Source organism: Zeus faber, assembly GCF_960531495.2.
Source record: "Zeus faber genome assembly, chromosome: 7".
Taxonomy (NCBI): domain Eukaryota; kingdom Metazoa; phylum Chordata; class Actinopteri; order Zeiformes; family Zeidae; genus Zeus; species Zeus faber.
Window position 1 is genome coordinate 11,373,220 of NC_137203.1, and position 17,724 is coordinate 11,390,943.

Here is a 17,724-nt window from a genome sequence, read left to right on the forward strand (position 1 = left end):
ACATGGATCTGAGAGCTATGCTTCTCTTCCTGTGTCTGTGCGCTCTGACCATCAGCCCCACAGAAGGTAAGGAGCCGCAAGGAGACATTCATAGTAATTAAGGGTGAAACGGCGAGCTGGATCGATCGAAATCTACCATGAAGCAGTTGTTTGACCCCAGATTTTATTTTGGGGCAGAAGAATAGTTATTTTTGACATTTAGTTTGTTGTTTTCTCATGGGAGGGTGGCGGGGGGGGGGGGGCTGCATGAGCACCTGTCCCTTTGCCCCTTTATGTCCTTGGTGCCCTTTTATGAGGCACTTTTTTGTTTTGTTTTTAACTGTGAATGGGCGATCGAGGTAGCGGATTTACAGGGCAAGGTATGCCTCGCCATGAAGAATGCTTCTGTGTCCTTACTGAAGGGAAAAAACACAACACAATGATGCAACTACGGCGATACCCGGACCCCGGGATCGATTCTAAATGTACCATGAGCCAGTCGACGGCCCGATTGTAAAGTTACGAATTGACTGACTGAAGCTTTGCTGCCAATTCTACTTTAGTATAAACTAAGCTGCTGCAGAAGACTCCCTGACCCAACATGACAAGCCATGTGACTTTCAAAATAATAGTTTGTTCTGTTTGGAGACACGTGGGAATGGGACACACAGCGGACCACTCTCCCTCCCTGACGCAATCCACTGCCCTGATGCAAAGCGGAGCGGGACGGTGGAGCTAACCAAAACAAATAGATCTTAAATAAAAACACAGGAACAGCGGGGGAGAAGTCTGGGGGAGAAGGAAAAAGTCAAGAAACTACAGAAATCAAAATGTTTCTGTAAATCCCTGTTCGGCCTGAAGACCTGCGCCGCATGCCAACGTGCCGTTCAGCGCTCATTAAAAAAATGTTAAGAACTGTATCAGACTGCATCGTATCGCATCGCACCAAATCCTTCCATATTAAAATGCATCGTCCCTGAATAGTATCGTAGTCCATGCATCTAGATAGGTATTTGCTCGTCTTTGGGAGAGATGCACACCACTACTAGAAAATAACAGTCATTCCCTTTGGCAAAAGTATAAGCATTAATACAGGTGATTCTGGCACTGGAAAACACTGAGTTTCAAGTGAATGATTATTAGTCATCTTAGACGAGTCATACAATAGAATCTTAGACTTTGTTTTCAACAACTGCTGGCCGCCACAAAACAATTGTACATATTCCGATATGTTTGTAGGAAGTGCAACCTCTAACCACTGGAATGTTCCTGTGTTTTCTCCTGTTTTCTTTCCCTGAGCTTGATTCATTTTAATCCCCCGGTTCCCCCACTCTGACAGCGTCTATTCCCAAGTGTTGCCGGGAGACCGCTGTGAAGATACCGCTCGCCATGCTGCTGAAGGTCGTGAGATATGAGGAGCAGCAGATCGGCGCATGTGACATCAAGGCGCTCGTGTAAGTCCTACGAGGAAAGAGCGACAAAGGTCATTTCCATTAATTCATTGATCGGACGCTTTTCTCCGAAGCGACTTACAAGAGACTAGAAACTCTCAAAGCAGACATCGACCATTAGGGCAACCTGGGATTTAAGTGCCCGAGCTGCTGATAATTGGAGCAGATACAAGCGCAAGATGCTGCAAGGAATCGGAATAAAGTAGCGTCGTTGGTAACTTCTGTATATATTAGTGCAAAATGACAAGAAGTCATGTTTGTCAGCGCATTATGTCAAAATAACAACTTATAACTTGTCAACATCAACAACTCATTGTGTTAGTGCAGCAACAGATCACGACTTGGTCAGTTACTGTATAACCATCAGTCTGACCCCGAACAGGAGCTCTCTAGCTTGCACAACACCGCTTCAGTTGGAGCGCCCATTCTCTTCAACTCTCTCATTTTCTCCGCAGGCATCGTTGTCGCCGTGCTTGACCATAAACTCCTTCCCCTGTGCTCCCCCAGGCTGTACGTGAGCGGCCGCAGGTCTCCCGTCTGTGCCCACCCCCAGGTGAGGAAGAGCGTGCTGAGCATCCTGAAGAAGCGCAGGCTGAGGAAACACAAGAGCGGGGCCTGGGGATACGCGCGGCGTGGCGCTCCCTCTGCTGTACGCTTCTCGCGATAGCGTTTCCCTCCTGCTCCTTTTGCGTGTCTCGATGGGTTTGTGGATTGTTTCGTGTTCTTCTGGTCCTGCCGTTTCCATATTCATCAGGTCAAATATACACATCATGTGACTTGTAATTTCTCCTTTCTTTTTTTCCTTTTTTTTTTTACAATAAAATACAATGTTTTTCTACACGACGATCAATGTGACTTATTGTATCCTAATTAAGATAAGATAAGATAAGATAAGTTAAAATATGATAAGATAGGATAAGATAAGATAAGATAAGATAAGATAAGATAAGATAAGTTAAAATAAGATAAGATAAGATAAGATAAGATAAGATAAGATAAGATAAGTTAAGTTCAAATAAGATAAGATAAGATAAGATAAGATAAGATAAGTTAAGTTCAAATAAGATAAGATAAGATAAGATAAGATAAGATAAGTTAAGTTAAGTTAAGTTAAGTTAAGTTAAGTGAAGTTAAGTTAAGTTAAGATAAGATAAGATAAAATTAGATACGATACGATAAGATAATATAAGATAAGATAACATAAGATAAGATAAGTTAAGTTAAGTTAAGATAAGATAAGATAAGATAAGTAAAGTTAAGATAAGATAAGATAAGATAAAATTAGATACGATACAATAAGATCAGATAAGATAAGATAAGATAAGATACGATACAATAAGATCAGATAAGATAAGATAAGATAAGATAAAATTAGATACGATACAATAAGATCAGATAAGATAAGATAAGATAAGATAAAATTAGATACGATACGATAAGATAAGACAATATAAGATAAGTTAAGATAAGATAAGATAAGATAAAATTAGATACGATACAATAAGATAAGATAAGACAATATAAGATAAGTTAAGTTAAGTTAAGATAAGATAAGTTAAGTTAAGATAAGATAAGATAAGATAAAATTAGATACAATACAATAAGATAAGATAAGACAATATTAGATAAGATAAGATAAGATAAGATAAGATAAGACAAGATAAGATAAGACAAGATAATATAAGTTCAAGATAAGATAAGATAAGATAATTGTTATTAAAGGAGGTTGCCCAAGCACATTCCCATTTACCCCTTGAGGTCCATGGTGCCTTTTTTATCAGGTTTGGGTTTTTTTTAACTTTTTTTTAAGCGTGAGTGGGCATGGAGGTAGGTTTTTTTGAGCACCTGTCCCTTTTAACGTCTGCATGGGCCTTGTTGCCCATTTGTCTATCCTTTGGGAAAAAACATACCCCCTAATTACTTCACCCTACCTACGTGTCTCGTGCTTGGCTTAGTTGTTCCCTGACATGTGGGAACTACCGAATCAAATCAAGAATAGTCAGTCGGTGCAGTTGATAATGAACCTGTTAAAACATGTTCCAGAGGAACAAAACAGAATTCCCCTCTCGTTCGAGGCTGTCAAGCCATCTGCATGTGTCCCACTGTGTGTTTGTGTGTGTGAGAGGGAGACGGACAGACGGACAGACAGACAGACAGACAGACAGACAGACAGACAGAAAGACAGACAGACAGACAGATAGATAGATAGATGATAGATAGATAGATAGATAGACAGACAGATAGATAGATAGATAGACATAGATGGATAGATAGACAGACAGACAGACAGACAGACAGACAGATAGATAGATAGATAGATAGACATAGATAGATAGATAGATAGATAGATAGATAGATAGATAGACATAGATAGATAGATAGATAGATAGATAGACATAGATAGATAGATAGATAGATAGATAGATAGATAGATAGACAGACAGACAGACAGACAGACAGACAGACAGACAGACAGACAGACAGATAGATAGATAGATAGATAGATAGATAGATAGATAGATAGATAGATAGATAGATAGATAGATAGATAGATAGATAGACAGACAGACAGATAGATAGATAGATAGACATAGATGGATAGATAGACAGACAGACAGACAGATAGATAGATAGATAGACATAGATAGATAGATAGATAGATAGATAGATAGATAGATAGATAGATAGATAGACAGACAGACAGACAGACAGACAGACAGACAGACAGATAGATAGACAGATAGATAGATCAATGCAGAATGATCATATCTCGTGGGAAGCTCATCTTTCAGTTTTTGTTTTGCACGCACGCACACACGCACACACACACACACACACACACACACACACACACACACACACACACACACACACACACACACACACACACACACACACACATCTGAGTTGTTTGAAGCCTCGTGACATGCCAGGACAGATAAGCACCTGGTCCTCGTCCTCTTCCGTCCCACTGGGCTCCGTGAGCTCCGCCCTCTCGGCGACGTCGGCGCGCTTCTTCCGGTATCAGCGGACGACAGGCGCCGGCGTCGGAGGGCGGAGCGGGTGCGGCTCCGCCTCGACACCCGGACATGGCTGTCACCGGCTCGCCAGACGCCGAGCACTCCGGGCTCCTCAAGCTGTCCTCCGCGGCCTTCTACGCCGGCAGCTCGTTTCTCATCACGGTGGTGAACAAGACGCTCCTGACGAACTTCGGGTGGGTTGGCGCGTGGGTGAGGAATCGCAACGGGACGCCACCTCGCGGCGTCCCGTTCGAGTTCCACGTTCGCATGTCTCCCGTTCGTGGTTTTTTCTCTCAGTGTTTGCATTTGTATTTGTCTTGACACTTGTAGATTCCCTTCGTACATGTGTCTCGGCATTGGACAGGTGAGTGCCCCTGCATGTCATCCCTCGCTTCCGTTCAACTGCAAAGAGCTTAGATTGACACGGGCAACGGACGCCAAAAGAAACGGGCAGGAAGAGAACCGGACGTAATGATTTATTGTTAAAGGGGCAGCGTGTAGGATTTACGGAACGGACTCGGCAGAAATCGAATGTGATATTCGTAGGTGTCTTTTAATCAGTGTGCAATCCCATGAGAATCAGAGTCATCGTGTCGGCGTGCCCTTAGAACGAGCCGTTTTTCCTCTACATGGGGAGCGGGTACGCGTCCACGGCGGCCGCCATGTTGGACCACCAATCTGCAACGTCACCGCTGGACGTCACTAAATTGTACACGCTGCACCTTTTAAACGAATGAATTATTCAAATAGTAATTGCTGTTAAAAAAAAGTACAAATAAGTAAAGCCAACCTAAAGTGAAATATGGTAATAATATGGTAACAGTTAAAATACATATTAAAACACACATATATATATAACATTTTAAATATGGTTAAAAATATTTAACAATCAAAACGTGTAGCTATATAAATACAAATAAGCATCTAGACTAAAATATACTCAAATATACAACATTGCACTTAATAACCTTCTAATGGAACTCTATCTTTGTCACGTTATCCTAGATGATCACCACCATCGTGGTCCTTTATGCTGCAAAAATGAATCAAACCATTCACTTCCAAGACTTTGGCCGAAGCATTCTCTTCAAAGTAAGGGATCTATTTATCAGGATATATCCTAATGGTCTGACAGTAGATAAAATGCATTTGACGTTTTCTCGGCCACAGATATTTCCCCTTCCTTTGCTGTATGTTGGAAACCATATAACAGGACTTGCAAGCACCAAAAAGCTAAGGTTCAATAAGATCTCTCAAAGGCATTTCTTACACCACGCCCCTCTCTTTTGAATTGCTTGGTCATTCATGTTTGCAAAGTTTTAATTTTTCCAATCGGTGTCTTCTCTTTTCCAGTTTACCGATGTTTACAGTGCTACGGAAATTCACCATATTAATGACGATGATCATGGAAGCATATTTATTAAGGTTTGATGTACCACTTTGTTTATGAAGCTGTGAAATGAAGCTTTTGTTTTTTTTAAAGATTAGAAAATATATTATTATATCTTTATTATTGTTATATATTTTAATAATGCATCAAAGTGAAGAGATACGTTTCAAAGCATTAACTTGAGCATAATTTAAATAAAAGTAATCCAACTCGATTTATTTGAAGCATAATGGGAATGCGTTCACTGCAGGGTGGTGGAGTGGAGCAAGAAACAGTACGGGAGGAGTCGTTTTGGGGAGATGATGTTTTCTTGGAACTGGGGAGTTTTTCTGGTTGTGAGGGAACGATGCCTGTCCCAAAAGAGATTTTCTTTTGGAATAAAATCCAATAATTTTACTCCTTACAGAAAAACCTTTTCCAAACAGCTCGTCTACAGTGTTGTGGCGATAGTCCTCGGTGCCTTGGTCGCTGCAAGGTACGTTGCTCACGCCGTGTCGGGTAAAGGGGAAACAGCAGCTGTGATTGAGGTTTGTCTGCTCGGTGCCAGTTAGTAATACAGTTGAATAAACGCATAACTGATGTTTCCACAAACAACTCTTACAGTTTTTAATTGGCAACATTGGACGTCTGTCCAGAGGCAAACCCAACTCGCATCTCTTAAAGTACTGGTTACGATGAAGAACTATTCATTTAATATTAATTATCAATTATATTAATTATACAGCGTGATAATGTATAATGTTGGCATAATTAAAATGAACCCACGACACACTGTTAAACTTTGACTATATGTGCAATACTTTTTAATATGATGAGGATAACCTTCCTTTAAGAAGCTACTCAAACGCAACATGTTTTCATGTTTTGTTTTTGTCGTTTTCTTTTTTCCCTCCCCTGTAGCTCTGACTTGGCCTTCGATGCGGAGGGTTATACGTTCATCCTGCTCAACGATGTCTTCACTGCCTCCAGCAGTGTGTACACCAAGAAGAAACTCTGCACTGAAGTAAGACTCAAAGCGAGTGCTAAATGCGCACGCCTGTTATCTAGTGTGAAGTTGAGGAGCATTTTACCACTGACTTACAATCACACGTGGAGGAGTGATTTCACTTTGCACATGCGTCACCGCCCCGCAGACGGGCTTCTCTAGTTACTGTTTGTTTTGTCACACCCTCGGAACAGGACTTTTAAAACATGTAATTTGATATCAGCCTTTTCAGACTCCTCCATTTGTGTTCGCAAGTAAGTGACGTTGTTGTTATTATTATTTTTTGAACCTATAAAGAGACCTTGCACATTGCTCGGGTGTTGGATATGAATCTTACCTTTGATGAACGGTGTCTGCTGGGCGATGGGATTTTATTTATTTATTTATTTTTGTCATTCTTTGACAAATGACATATCACATGACATATGACATGACAATGACATATTTTGACATATCACTTTAAAAAGCCCCCTGTACATTTTAACATAGTCTCTGAGTTGTGATTAGATTGGAAAAAAAATAATTGGTCGGTGAGGCCTGGAAATAATGAACCAAATGACAGACTTTGAATTGGTCATTATGTCAGTTAGTGTCCTTATTTCATTGTTGTGTTGACATGACATTACTTTCAAATATACAAATCCAAAATGCTCTGATACTGAAAGGAACATCTTTTGCTGCACCTGTCCGGGGTGAACAGTGTGGGATTCAGCGTGTGTTTGTCTTCTCTTTCCTCACCCAGGGTCTTGGGAAATACGGTGTCTTATTTTACAACGCTCTAATCATTGTCATCCCTACGCTCTTTGTGAGTGCGTTCACTGGGGACTTGCACAAGGTACAGAACAATCAAGCGGCATATTGTGTATTCACATGTTCACTCATATTTTCTGGAAACTTTGTGTCTGCAAGTGTAAATCCTTGCAATTCACCCTTTTTATTTGTTTTGGTCCCCAGGCAATCGCCTTTGATGGCTGGGCGAAAGCCACTTTTATATTTTGTTTCTTTGTGTCCTGCATTATGGGGTATGTAATACCTCTTTTCCACTGCACGAAAAACCCGCTAACATCTGGCTTTTCTCTTTAGTGGGAAGGGTTACACCTGGCACTCAGTCCTGGGACAAATGACCCTGCAATACGTTGACGTTCCGGACGTTGTCGCGTGAATAGACAGGAATATCCGTGTATCATTCGATCATTTCAAATCCGATTTAGAATCCAAAATCAGAAGTTATTATCTTTTTTTTCCCCCACATGTGGGACATTATTTCAAATATCCATGTGGGACCATGAGGTGTTTGAATATGGGGACCACTCCAGCACCTCCCCAAGCCGGTCTCCAAACTTCAAAAGCGTCTCCGCTCCCCGCCCCCAAAGGGCCGGTGCAGCCGATGCGCGGCTGCGGGCATGGATGCTCCATGCTGCTTCTACTGTTTTTTTTCCCAATCACTCCGGAACCATGACACACCCCTTTTCCAACGTGTTGGGGCGTCAAATGTGACACACCAGGAAAAAAAAAAGAAAGGCATACTCATTCACTGGCAATGGGAACAGCGTCAATTGCCTATTTTGAGGGGGTGTACCCACGTTTAGAAACACAGACGCTAATTTTAGTGTTAAAACGGTATAAATGTTTTTGGCAAACGATTTGACTTTTGGGGCCAAAATGATTCCCATCTTACGTCACCATGTGAGTTTTGTTATTAAGAAAATTATCTTTCTATGTTGTTTCTAAACAATCACAAAAGCAAGTGAAGCTGCATTTTAAGTTATATCATGTGAAACCCTTGACTGGGAATAAATGTTTCTGTTAATAAGAGGTTGAGTCATTTAAGTTGCAGTGCATTTGCTCTGCGGCAGATCTCCTCACACGTTGTCACATCTTTTTCAGGTTTGTTCTGATGTATTCCATAATTCTCTGCAGCCACTATAATTCTGCACTTACCACCACAGTGGTGGGTGCAATAAAGGTAAAAACACATGTGGAATTTCAATTCTAGCGTGAGTAATGAGTGACTCCACAAGCTGCTTTATATTAAAACTAAATGTTCACTTAGAATGTTGCAGTTGCATATATCGGCATCTTCGTGGGCGGAGACTATGTCTTTTCCTGGACGAACTTCCTGGGCCTCACCATGTGGTAAGGGTTTTTTTCTACACTTCTCTTTCTGTTCGACTTGTACCGCGAAAGATTGGAATTAAGTCGGGTGTCCTGGTGACGCGAGCGTACCATATAGGCCAAACGCCTGCAGCGACCCAAATTGGAATCCCGGCTGCAGTCTCTCACTCGCTCTCACCCCCCTGTGGCAGTTCCGTCTGCCACGCGCCAATAGAGTGGCGTTTCCTGGGCCCTCCAGCACAGAGACACAGGCGATGGGAGTTTAAAACAAACCAGTTCTGTTGTAGACAGTTGGCAATGTGGAACAAGCCCCGGAGCAGATGTAAAACACGTCATGAAAAGGGCTCCTCTCCTGTGTGTGTGGGGATCGGGGTTTTACCTGTTGCTCGTTGATTACGCTAAAGAGCAACAGGGGTACAGCCACCCTGATCCTGGGCCCAATTACCCTAGACACCACATACCCCTGAAACCAAACTGAAGCCAGGGGGAATCCTCGACCTGTCTCTCTGCAATAAAAATAAAGTTCCCAAAAAATGTAACAAATAAAATGGGGGGGATTGGAGTTAAGTCACAACTCAAGTCTGGGGACGTTAGTTTGGGCTTCTGTGTGCAGCCCCCAAATTATCAGCACAAGGGATTTAACATTAGACCCTGCAATGTTATCGGATGTGTTTGTAACACTCAATGCTCTGGATGTGAACCCTGATCACACTTTTGCACCTCAAAGCTTAATAAAACCATATTCTGTGAACCGTATTCGTACAATTTACAGGTGAGAAGCTGCCTTTCTTTTTTTGAAGGGGTTAAATGAGCCCGGGGGGGGGGGGGGCGGACAACTAAAAACTCCCTGTCGTTAAGTTCAATAAAGTTTGTCAGCCACGTCAACACAATGTTTTTGTCAACAAGTGTCTCATCTCTTTGACAATTCAATCTTGTTTCATTTACATTCATTAGCGAGCTCTAATGGATTCTTCTCTTTCCTGCAGTATGTGTGGTGGACTGGTTTATTCATATTTAACCTTTAACAACAAAGCATCGTCTGAAAGTGACAGAGATGAAACACTGGACCAGACAAGGGTTTCAATTCCAGAAAATTTGGCCGAAAAGTCTTCTGCTAAATAAATGGGGAATATTCTAGTTGTGCCGTTGCTGTAGATTCTGCTCCATATTGGAGTGCAGAGTTGATTTTGCCACCATTTATTTTTTTAAATTGATTTCTTGGAGATTGCAATCACTAAATGCTATGGTTCACCAGAAATATAAACAAGCTGTGAGCTGGAAATTTTTTAGAATTTTTTTTTATTATTAAAAGACCAAGTACAAACAGTGTGGAAAGCTTGTCATAATTGTTGCTTTTAAAAAACTAATAAAATTTCTACCAAGCAAGCATTATCACTTTCTTTATTGCCACAAGCACGATGTCAAACGTAGCACAAACTAAACAGAAAGGGAAAACCAAAATTAATAATAAACTAAGTGTCAATGTCAAAGGTCTTAATGGATTGTGCGCACTCTATTCTCTAATAAACATGGTATATATATTAACTGCCAACATTTTTTTTTTTTTTTACTCCACACAATAGACACATGGTTAGAATAGTTTCAGTACATACTAAATTTGGGGTATAAGTGATTTGGCATTTTGATTATCAGCTATTCAATCGCTTTCCAGTTTCACCTCGAGTCCACAATGGTTATTTGTTAATCACAACCTGTCGCTAGTGTCACGCTGCTCCGCAAGGTTCCTGACGGCAGGACAGAAATCTAGTTTGCCACAGAGAAGTACGATTTCCAAAGACTCTCCTAATAATTACGGATACTTACTCCATTGCAAGCTTAATCCATTGACGCAAGACATTGCGTTTCAAAACGATTAAAAAGAATCATTTTTTAAAAAGTACTATAAATGTTATGCACCCAGGTGCAACGGGACACAGGTAGCTTATGCATTCTGTTAGACCAATGAAAAGGTTTTACGGTTATTTGACGCAACAAAGCCAAATTTTAGTTTGACGTTAAACCTGTCTAATTGTTCTAAATCATAACGGTTCCCTTTTACAGACCAAGTGACCTCTGTGCACTGAGGGCTCCACACCGGTCTGTTTTTAAGATTTACACAAGTCAGCCCAGAGGATCCTGGTCACCAGACAGGGGAACCAACAAATAAAAAGTAAACTTTACTGAATGCGTTATCGTCCCACATGGCCAAATCTAAAATAAAAAAAAAAAAAAAAAAAAAAAAAAAAAATCACTGTGACTGTGGGATCGGGTCCGAATCGGACTGACCTGGTGTGGCCCGAGGAGGCTTTCGGTTCAAATGTTATCGAAAACAAACCCGGCAAAAATAAATATTGGTTTTTGAAAACTGATGGAATGCTTAACATACACTCTGATATGTTTGTATTTTAACTAGTCTGCTGCCTTTTAATATAAAAGATGACATCGCATGTTAAATCTCCCACTCCACAATAACCACAGTCAAATATATAGCGAGGTTTCAATAGCTTCCTCCTGTTTTAGTCTTGACGCCAAACAGAATATCACAGGGGCCGACGTTTTCCCGATGTCGATTATTGATATTGAACTGGTTGCGGCTCTGAGAATGTGGGAGTGAGAAGTGGTAAAGCGGTTTAAATTTTGGATTCTGGTGGAAGCTGATGTCGAGCCAGACCTGGATTAGGCTTGCAATGACAACCTCTCGTTCACAAAAAGAAAAAAAATTGAAATAAAAATAAAACAAGGCTGTAAATCAAGTCTTCACTGTCATGCTGTGTGCTACCTTACTGAATACTTTCTTAATATATTTCTATCATCAGTAGCAGCAGCATCATCATCTTTTCAATTCTGGAGATGAAAGGATCAAGAGTAAGAACAAGAAGCCCTTTGATACATTTGGGATACAACTGCCAAAACCCTATATCTGACCACACCCTGTTGTCTTTCCTCTTCATCTGAGCTTAATCCACACACGCACGCACGCGCGCACGCGCACACACACACACACCAGCCAAACAACCAGAATATACTTAAAAATAACTCGTTACCAAAGTGCAAACAAAATACATTTAAAGAGATGGCAAGGGATAATGGCGTCCTCCAAAATAATTTAAAACCACTTGTGGTTGGTGCGTTGATTTAACTTTGAAAATGACAGTTTTAAATCTTAACTCAATAAGCTTAATTGGCGATCGTTCCGTCAACTGGGTGAAAAAAGCCTCGGTCCAGCTTCTCATGTTGGAACAGTAAGTGCTTATCAGGTCTGAAGTGATTTCGGGGTCGGCCAATCCTAAATTAGGAAGCCGGCCCTCAGCCGATTAGTGTAGTTGTCCTTTGCATTACCCGATACCATCTCTTAAAAAAACAAAAAAAAAACAAAAGAGAAAACATTTACTCTTCCTTTGCCTTTAGAAGGAGAAGAGGAAAAGACATTCTTCATATAAATCAAACCTACAATCATAGCAGCCTAAAAATGATAGAATGGAAGCTGTATAAGGTGCTTTAGCTCGTGCCCTCTTCGTCTTGTGCGGGGGAAAGGACGTCCCAGTCCGTCGTGACAGAGTCGCCTCTTCCCTCTGTCCCGACTTTACAACCAGAAAGGATGAACCTAACTCGACTTTGACCTGTAAAGACATTTCTACCTACTGCACATACTACAGGAAGGAGAGCGGGATAGAAGAGGAGGAGGAGAGGGGGCGGGGCAAGACGTGAAGGGGGGGGGTCCAAGAACATGGATACGGGTGGAGGGGTTTTTTTTTTTTTTAGGCGGAGAGGTTGTTGGCCAACTCGATCAGCGCCAGGGCACCGTGGAGACGCTCCCGCTGCTCCTGGAGGCACCGCTTGGCGGCGCCGCCCGGCGCGCACTTCTCCTCCACCGCCGCCATTTCCTCGTCCTCCCCGTTCTCCTCGTCCGAGTGGAGGAACTCCATGGGGTCCTGCTGCTCCTGGTCCTCGGCGCCGGCCTTGCCCTGGGGCTTCTCCTTGCTGGTCGTCGGGGCCCGCTGCTCCCGGCTTTGCCAGTACCTGCGGAGGAGAGCGTCGTTTAAAAACAACAACAACAACAACAACACCCCTTTCAGGAAGGTTGGAGCGGGGAACACCGCGTTGATGGATTTGACGTACTTCTGCAGCCACTCCGTCACAGCCTTGTTGTCCACCGAGTGAGACTTCCCGACGCCCACCTTGGGCTCCTCTCTGGTCAGCCTGGTGAACGGGTGCTTGGGGCAGTGTCGGTTGGCATGCGTGAAGCGATTACCACACCCTGCGAGGAAAAGGGGGCGGGGCAGGAGAGAGTTAGATCGAGAGGAAGGGACCAACTTCTATTTTTTTTATTTTATTTATTTATTTTTAAACAAATGCCCATGGTTTTCAAATGATCGCTAGGGTTGCCACGGTGAGGAATTTTCCCCCACCGGTTAATAAAGCCATGACAACACCGGTGTTACCGGACATTTTACAATGGGGGTGACGAGCAGACACTTTCACTTTCAGACTGGATGGACTGGACTTTGTATTTGTAACACGCTTAGTATTTTACAAATTACAATTGTTTGTTATTATTTTATGAACGTCAGATACTTGATACGCGGAAATTAACTGAATGTTTTTTTTATTTAGATTAAAAGAAAAGAAAAAAACAACAACACGGTGGGCAAGTAATGTAATGGGTGTACACCCGAACACCGGGTAACACTGATAACCGCGGCAACCCTTACGATCGGAATACGTTTCAGTGTCCTCTCCTCCGAGGCCCCATGAAGTCCGGTTGTTCCACGCTCACCTTTCTCGGAGCAGACGAAGGGCTTCTCCCCCGTGTGCAGCCGCTGGTGGGTCTTCAGTTGGCCGCTCTGGACGAAGGCCTTCCCACAGTTGGGGTAGTCGCACAGGTAGGGTCTCTCTCCTGCAGAGGGGGGGGGCATTTTTGGGGTGCACCGGGTTTAGTCGGTACTATGCTGTGGTCCCTGTGAGAAATGCTGGACTGCTGACACCGGAGACTCGTATTTTACATTATTTTTGCGGCGCATTGAATTGCTGAGTTGCTTCGCGCATGGCAACCGAACACGGTCTGCTGGGGTGAGACAGGTGACAGGGGAGCGGGAGTCAACCCACTCTCCACTTGGTAAACCGCGACGCCACGCCCCGTCTCGTCTCGTCTCACCTGTGTGTGTTCTCTTGTGGGCCTGCAGGGACTTCTCTCTGGGGAAAACCCGGTTGCAGATGTTGCAGCGAATGCGGCTGGAGGACGTCTCCCCCTCGTTGATCAGCTCCCGCACAGTCTCGGCGCGGGGGCGTCCGCGGCGACCGCCGTCCTGGGGGTGGGGGGGGAGTCGGAGCGCGTTCATGACAACACTCCACGTACAGTTGCGAGCACACGTTCAAATCCCGTTTTTATTTTTTACACATACTGTATACACTCTGATTTAGACTATTTGCTTTTTTTTATTACTATAGGGAACGTGAAGCGGACGTCACATCGCCGGAGCAAGCCGAGCAACTGAATGTAGGGCTTGGATAAGTCGTCTTTTACCTCCTTTCCTTCCCCCGTTTCCGTACGTTTCGTATATTTCGGCGATTTCTCTATGCAACGGAACGGAGGTGACCCGCCAAAAAATGGCGGCCGGCGTCGTGCCAAAGGGTGATTGCCGCCCGCCGCGTGGGCTAGGACCTGTCAAATACGAGCCTTGTGAAAGAAACCAAGCCGTCTTGAGTCATGCACAACGATTCGGCCACAGGGTTAGGGGCTGCAATCGCTTTGTGGCAAGTGCAAAACTCCAGGTTACTGGTTCTGGCCCTTGAAAAAGGCATTTCAACGGGTGAAAAGAACGCGGTGGGTTGTCAGTCATTGTCCTGGGTAAAAATAACGTTTCAGTGACAATGTAAGACGCTGCTTTTTACACTTTACCATGTGTATATAGATATGTTTATATATATATATATATAAACGTTTCTTAATAATTATTATGTTGTGTGTAGATTTGGAGTTGTAACAAAAGTAATTTCCCCCGGGGGATTATTCAAGTACTTCTGACTCTTGATTCTGCAATCACTTTTTGGCAGGACACCGGAGTCCGTAGCGACCGTCTCGCAGCCCCTCTAACCGAGAGCAGGGAGGGGACCCGGACCCGTACCACGCGTACCCCGATGGCGTCGCGCGTTTGCCTGCAAGGGGGGGGGGGGGAACGAACAACGGCGCGATCCGACGCGCCCACGCGGGCCCCGTCGCCACGCGTCCGCTTCCGGCTACGGAGGTTGTTTTTTTTTTTTTTTGTTTTTTGGCGCGCGGAGCCCACGTCACGCCGCGGAACCCGGAAGGCGATGGGGTTTAAAATCCAGTCACACCCTCAATGCGCGGGCGTTGTTTAAAAGACACGTTATGGTCAAAAGACAATAATAATAATAATAATAATAATAATAATAATAATAATAATAATTATAAAATACAAAAATAAAAGCACGTTTGTCGTCACTCGCTGCGAGTTTTAATGTGATCTCGGGGTATTTGATATCGTAAACGAGATGTATTATGGATTTTCTTTTTTTTGGGGGGGGGGGGGGTTTAACTGAACAAGTCGAGGTGGATTTCGCCTTTATTGTCGCTCGTTTCACAATTTGGTTTCTCAGATTCGATCACTTTTAAGTTATTTGTTGTTTTTATTATTTTGTCATTTTTATTCTTTAATTATGCGTACCATTACTATCGTTATCATTGCACCTACTTTTGGGCGTTCTTTTATTATCATTTTCATTATTTTGATATTTATCATTATTTTACTACTGTACATTCTTTGTTTTGCGGCGTCTCTTCTTGTCCTTGTACTGATCCGTTTCACCGTGCGAGTCTGGAACTGTTTTCTGGTCACATTCCACCCGCGGGCGGCCCATTCATGTCGAGACGGACCGGACTCGGACCCTCCGCGGGAACGTACCTTCATCTGGTCGGGCGAGGGGACCATGTCGGCTTCGCTCGCCGTGGCGGTGCCGGTGGGCGACGACGCCCCGTTCACCGAGCCCGGGCTCAGAGTCACGTTGTGGGCGTTCTCCCCCCACTTCCACGGGTAGACCATGAAGTCGCCCAGACCGGGGCTGGTCGGCGTCGGGGCCTCGGCGTTGCTCGGCTTGATCGGCGTGGTCTTGATGACGGACACCAGGACCCTCTTGGGGGAGTCGTCGCAGAACACGACGTGCGGGCGCTTGCTGTCAGACATGGCCGGGTCTCGGCGTCGGGGGTGGTGGGGGGGGTCCAGGAGTTGGGGACGAGAAGGGCTCCCTCCCGGTCCGCTGAGAAAGCGCAGTGGTCTGGGGAAGGGGGAAAAAATAATAAAAAATAATAATAATAATCCCCCCCAATCGCGTTCGTTTCAGTCCGGGGTGGAAGAGGGCTTCATTTCCCAAACTGCCGTCCGATCGAGAATCCCTTGGTTCGGTTCTGGAAGTTTCCAGTGGGTCGTAACGTGGAGCCGGGTCCTCGGCGCCCGGATGACGAACCCCTCGAATTAAAAGCGATGTCCCGCGTTGCAAATCGCGCCCGAGCGCCCCGCCGGCCAATCGGCCGAGGGGATCGGGCACCACGTGTCGGGGGCGACCCACCGCGCGGGGGCGGGGGGGGGGCGCCGCGATCACGTGAGCCAATGGCGGCCACGCGGGCGCTCGCCGGCCTCGCGATTGGTGGGCGCGGGCCGTCCAATGGGATTCAAACGCTCGGCGCGCGCCCCGGTGGACGGGCGCCCCCGGCTGGCCAATAGGCGGCGAGCGCGGGGCGGACTCCGCGGCGGTTCGACCAATGGGAGTAAAGGGCGGTTAATCCCGCTGCGGACAGATGTCTTTTTCCCGCGCTGACGCGTCTGTTTATGTTGTTTAGGTTTCGGTGCGTTTTTAAAGGGCGACAGGGCGGCGAGTCGGTGGCGCCAAACTTATGTAATGGCGCCTCCGCTGGAAAGGAGCTGGAACAAAGGCTCCACTGCACGGCTTTTCTCGCCCGATGACTCTACAAAACAACAACAACAACAACAAAAAAAAAAAGAGAGAGAGTGGGACCCCATCAGCCTGACCGGTCCAATATTCACCTCTCGTTAAGTAGCTTCACCCCAAACTGAGGATAATATCCAGCTCATCTGCCATCACTGCATTTCATGTGAATGGAAATTGTGTCATATGATAGAGCGTATTTCCTCAAATATAAACCCGTAGTCAAATTAAAAAAAAATCGGGCCTCTACTAAAAGGCTGGGTGCGCGGTCTACACAAGCAAACAAAAGCCTGCCTTAAATACAGAGCGGCGCTGCGCTCCCAAACGTAGCGAATAAAAACAGCGCGTTTTTATCGTAGACGTATTTCATTTACTCCGTTTCCTACTGCTGCGTGGCAGATCGCTTCTTGGGGCAAATGCTCTGAGCGCTCCCCTGCGCCAAGCAGGAGATGGTGCTTTCAAGGCGAACTCGGAAGACTGTGATTTCCCCGTAGGCTACCACCACAAGTGTGACTTTTAGGGTAGCTACTGGCTCTCTCTTTTTTCACCATACATGTTTTGCATGGCATGGCACCCAGACGGAAATGTGATTCAAAATTCATACTAAATTATGATCAGATATACTTATTAAACAGAGGGAATTCAATATAAAAGCCTGCCTCTATTATAAGCCCGCTTCCAATAAAGGCCTGGTACCATCTGCAGTTGTCACATTACTGAGACATTTTCGTATTCAAGGGATTAGTCTTGGTAAGTGTCGGTGCATCCTTTGACAGACAATTAGCATAAAAAAAGCTTAACAATCTAACCAAACAAAAAAAG

At 44.4% G+C, this 17,724-nt stretch overlaps 3 protein-coding genes across 3 annotated transcripts; 2 read left to right on the forward strand and 1 right to left on the reverse strand.

Moving 5' to 3' along the window:
• ccl27a (chemokine (C-C motif) ligand 27a) lies at positions 1–2,273 on the forward strand. Its single transcript, XM_080004545.1, has 3 exons — positions 1–66; positions 1,319–1,433; positions 1,938–2,273. The coding sequence occupies exons 1-3, from the start codon at positions 3–5 to the stop codon at positions 2,095–2,097; spliced, it is 339 nt and encodes a 112-aa protein (XP_079860671.1). The 5' UTR covers positions 1–2; the 3' UTR covers positions 2,098–2,273.
• Positions 2,274–4,519: 2,246 nt separating this feature from the next.
• Positions 4,520–12,034, forward strand: slc35d2 (solute carrier family 35 member D2; the record flags this gene model as incomplete). The annotated part of the gene is made up of 12 exons (XM_080004186.1): positions 4,520–4,644; positions 4,781–4,814; positions 5,456–5,542; positions 5,621–5,688; positions 5,804–5,875; positions 6,247–6,315; positions 6,741–6,843; positions 7,568–7,660; positions 7,780–7,847; positions 8,713–8,791; positions 8,879–8,961; positions 9,927–12,034. 12 exons carry the CDS (start codon positions 4,520–4,522, stop codon positions 10,060–10,062), a joined length of 1,017 nt encoding a protein of 338 aa, XP_079860312.1. The 3' UTR covers positions 10,063–12,034.
• Positions 12,035–12,698: 664 nt separating this feature from the next.
• On the reverse strand, positions 12,699–16,226 carry znf367 (zinc finger protein 367; the record flags this gene model as incomplete). The annotated part of the gene is made up of 5 exons (XM_080003155.1): positions 15,864–16,226; positions 14,096–14,246; positions 13,718–13,837; positions 13,060–13,198; positions 12,699–12,960 (listed from the first exon to the last, which is right to left on the reverse strand). The coding sequence occupies exons 1-5, from the start codon at positions 16,140–16,142 to the stop codon at positions 12,699–12,701; spliced, it is 951 nt and encodes a 316-aa protein (XP_079859281.1). The 5' UTR covers positions 16,143–16,226.
• Positions 16,227–17,724: the final 1,498 nt, after the last annotated feature.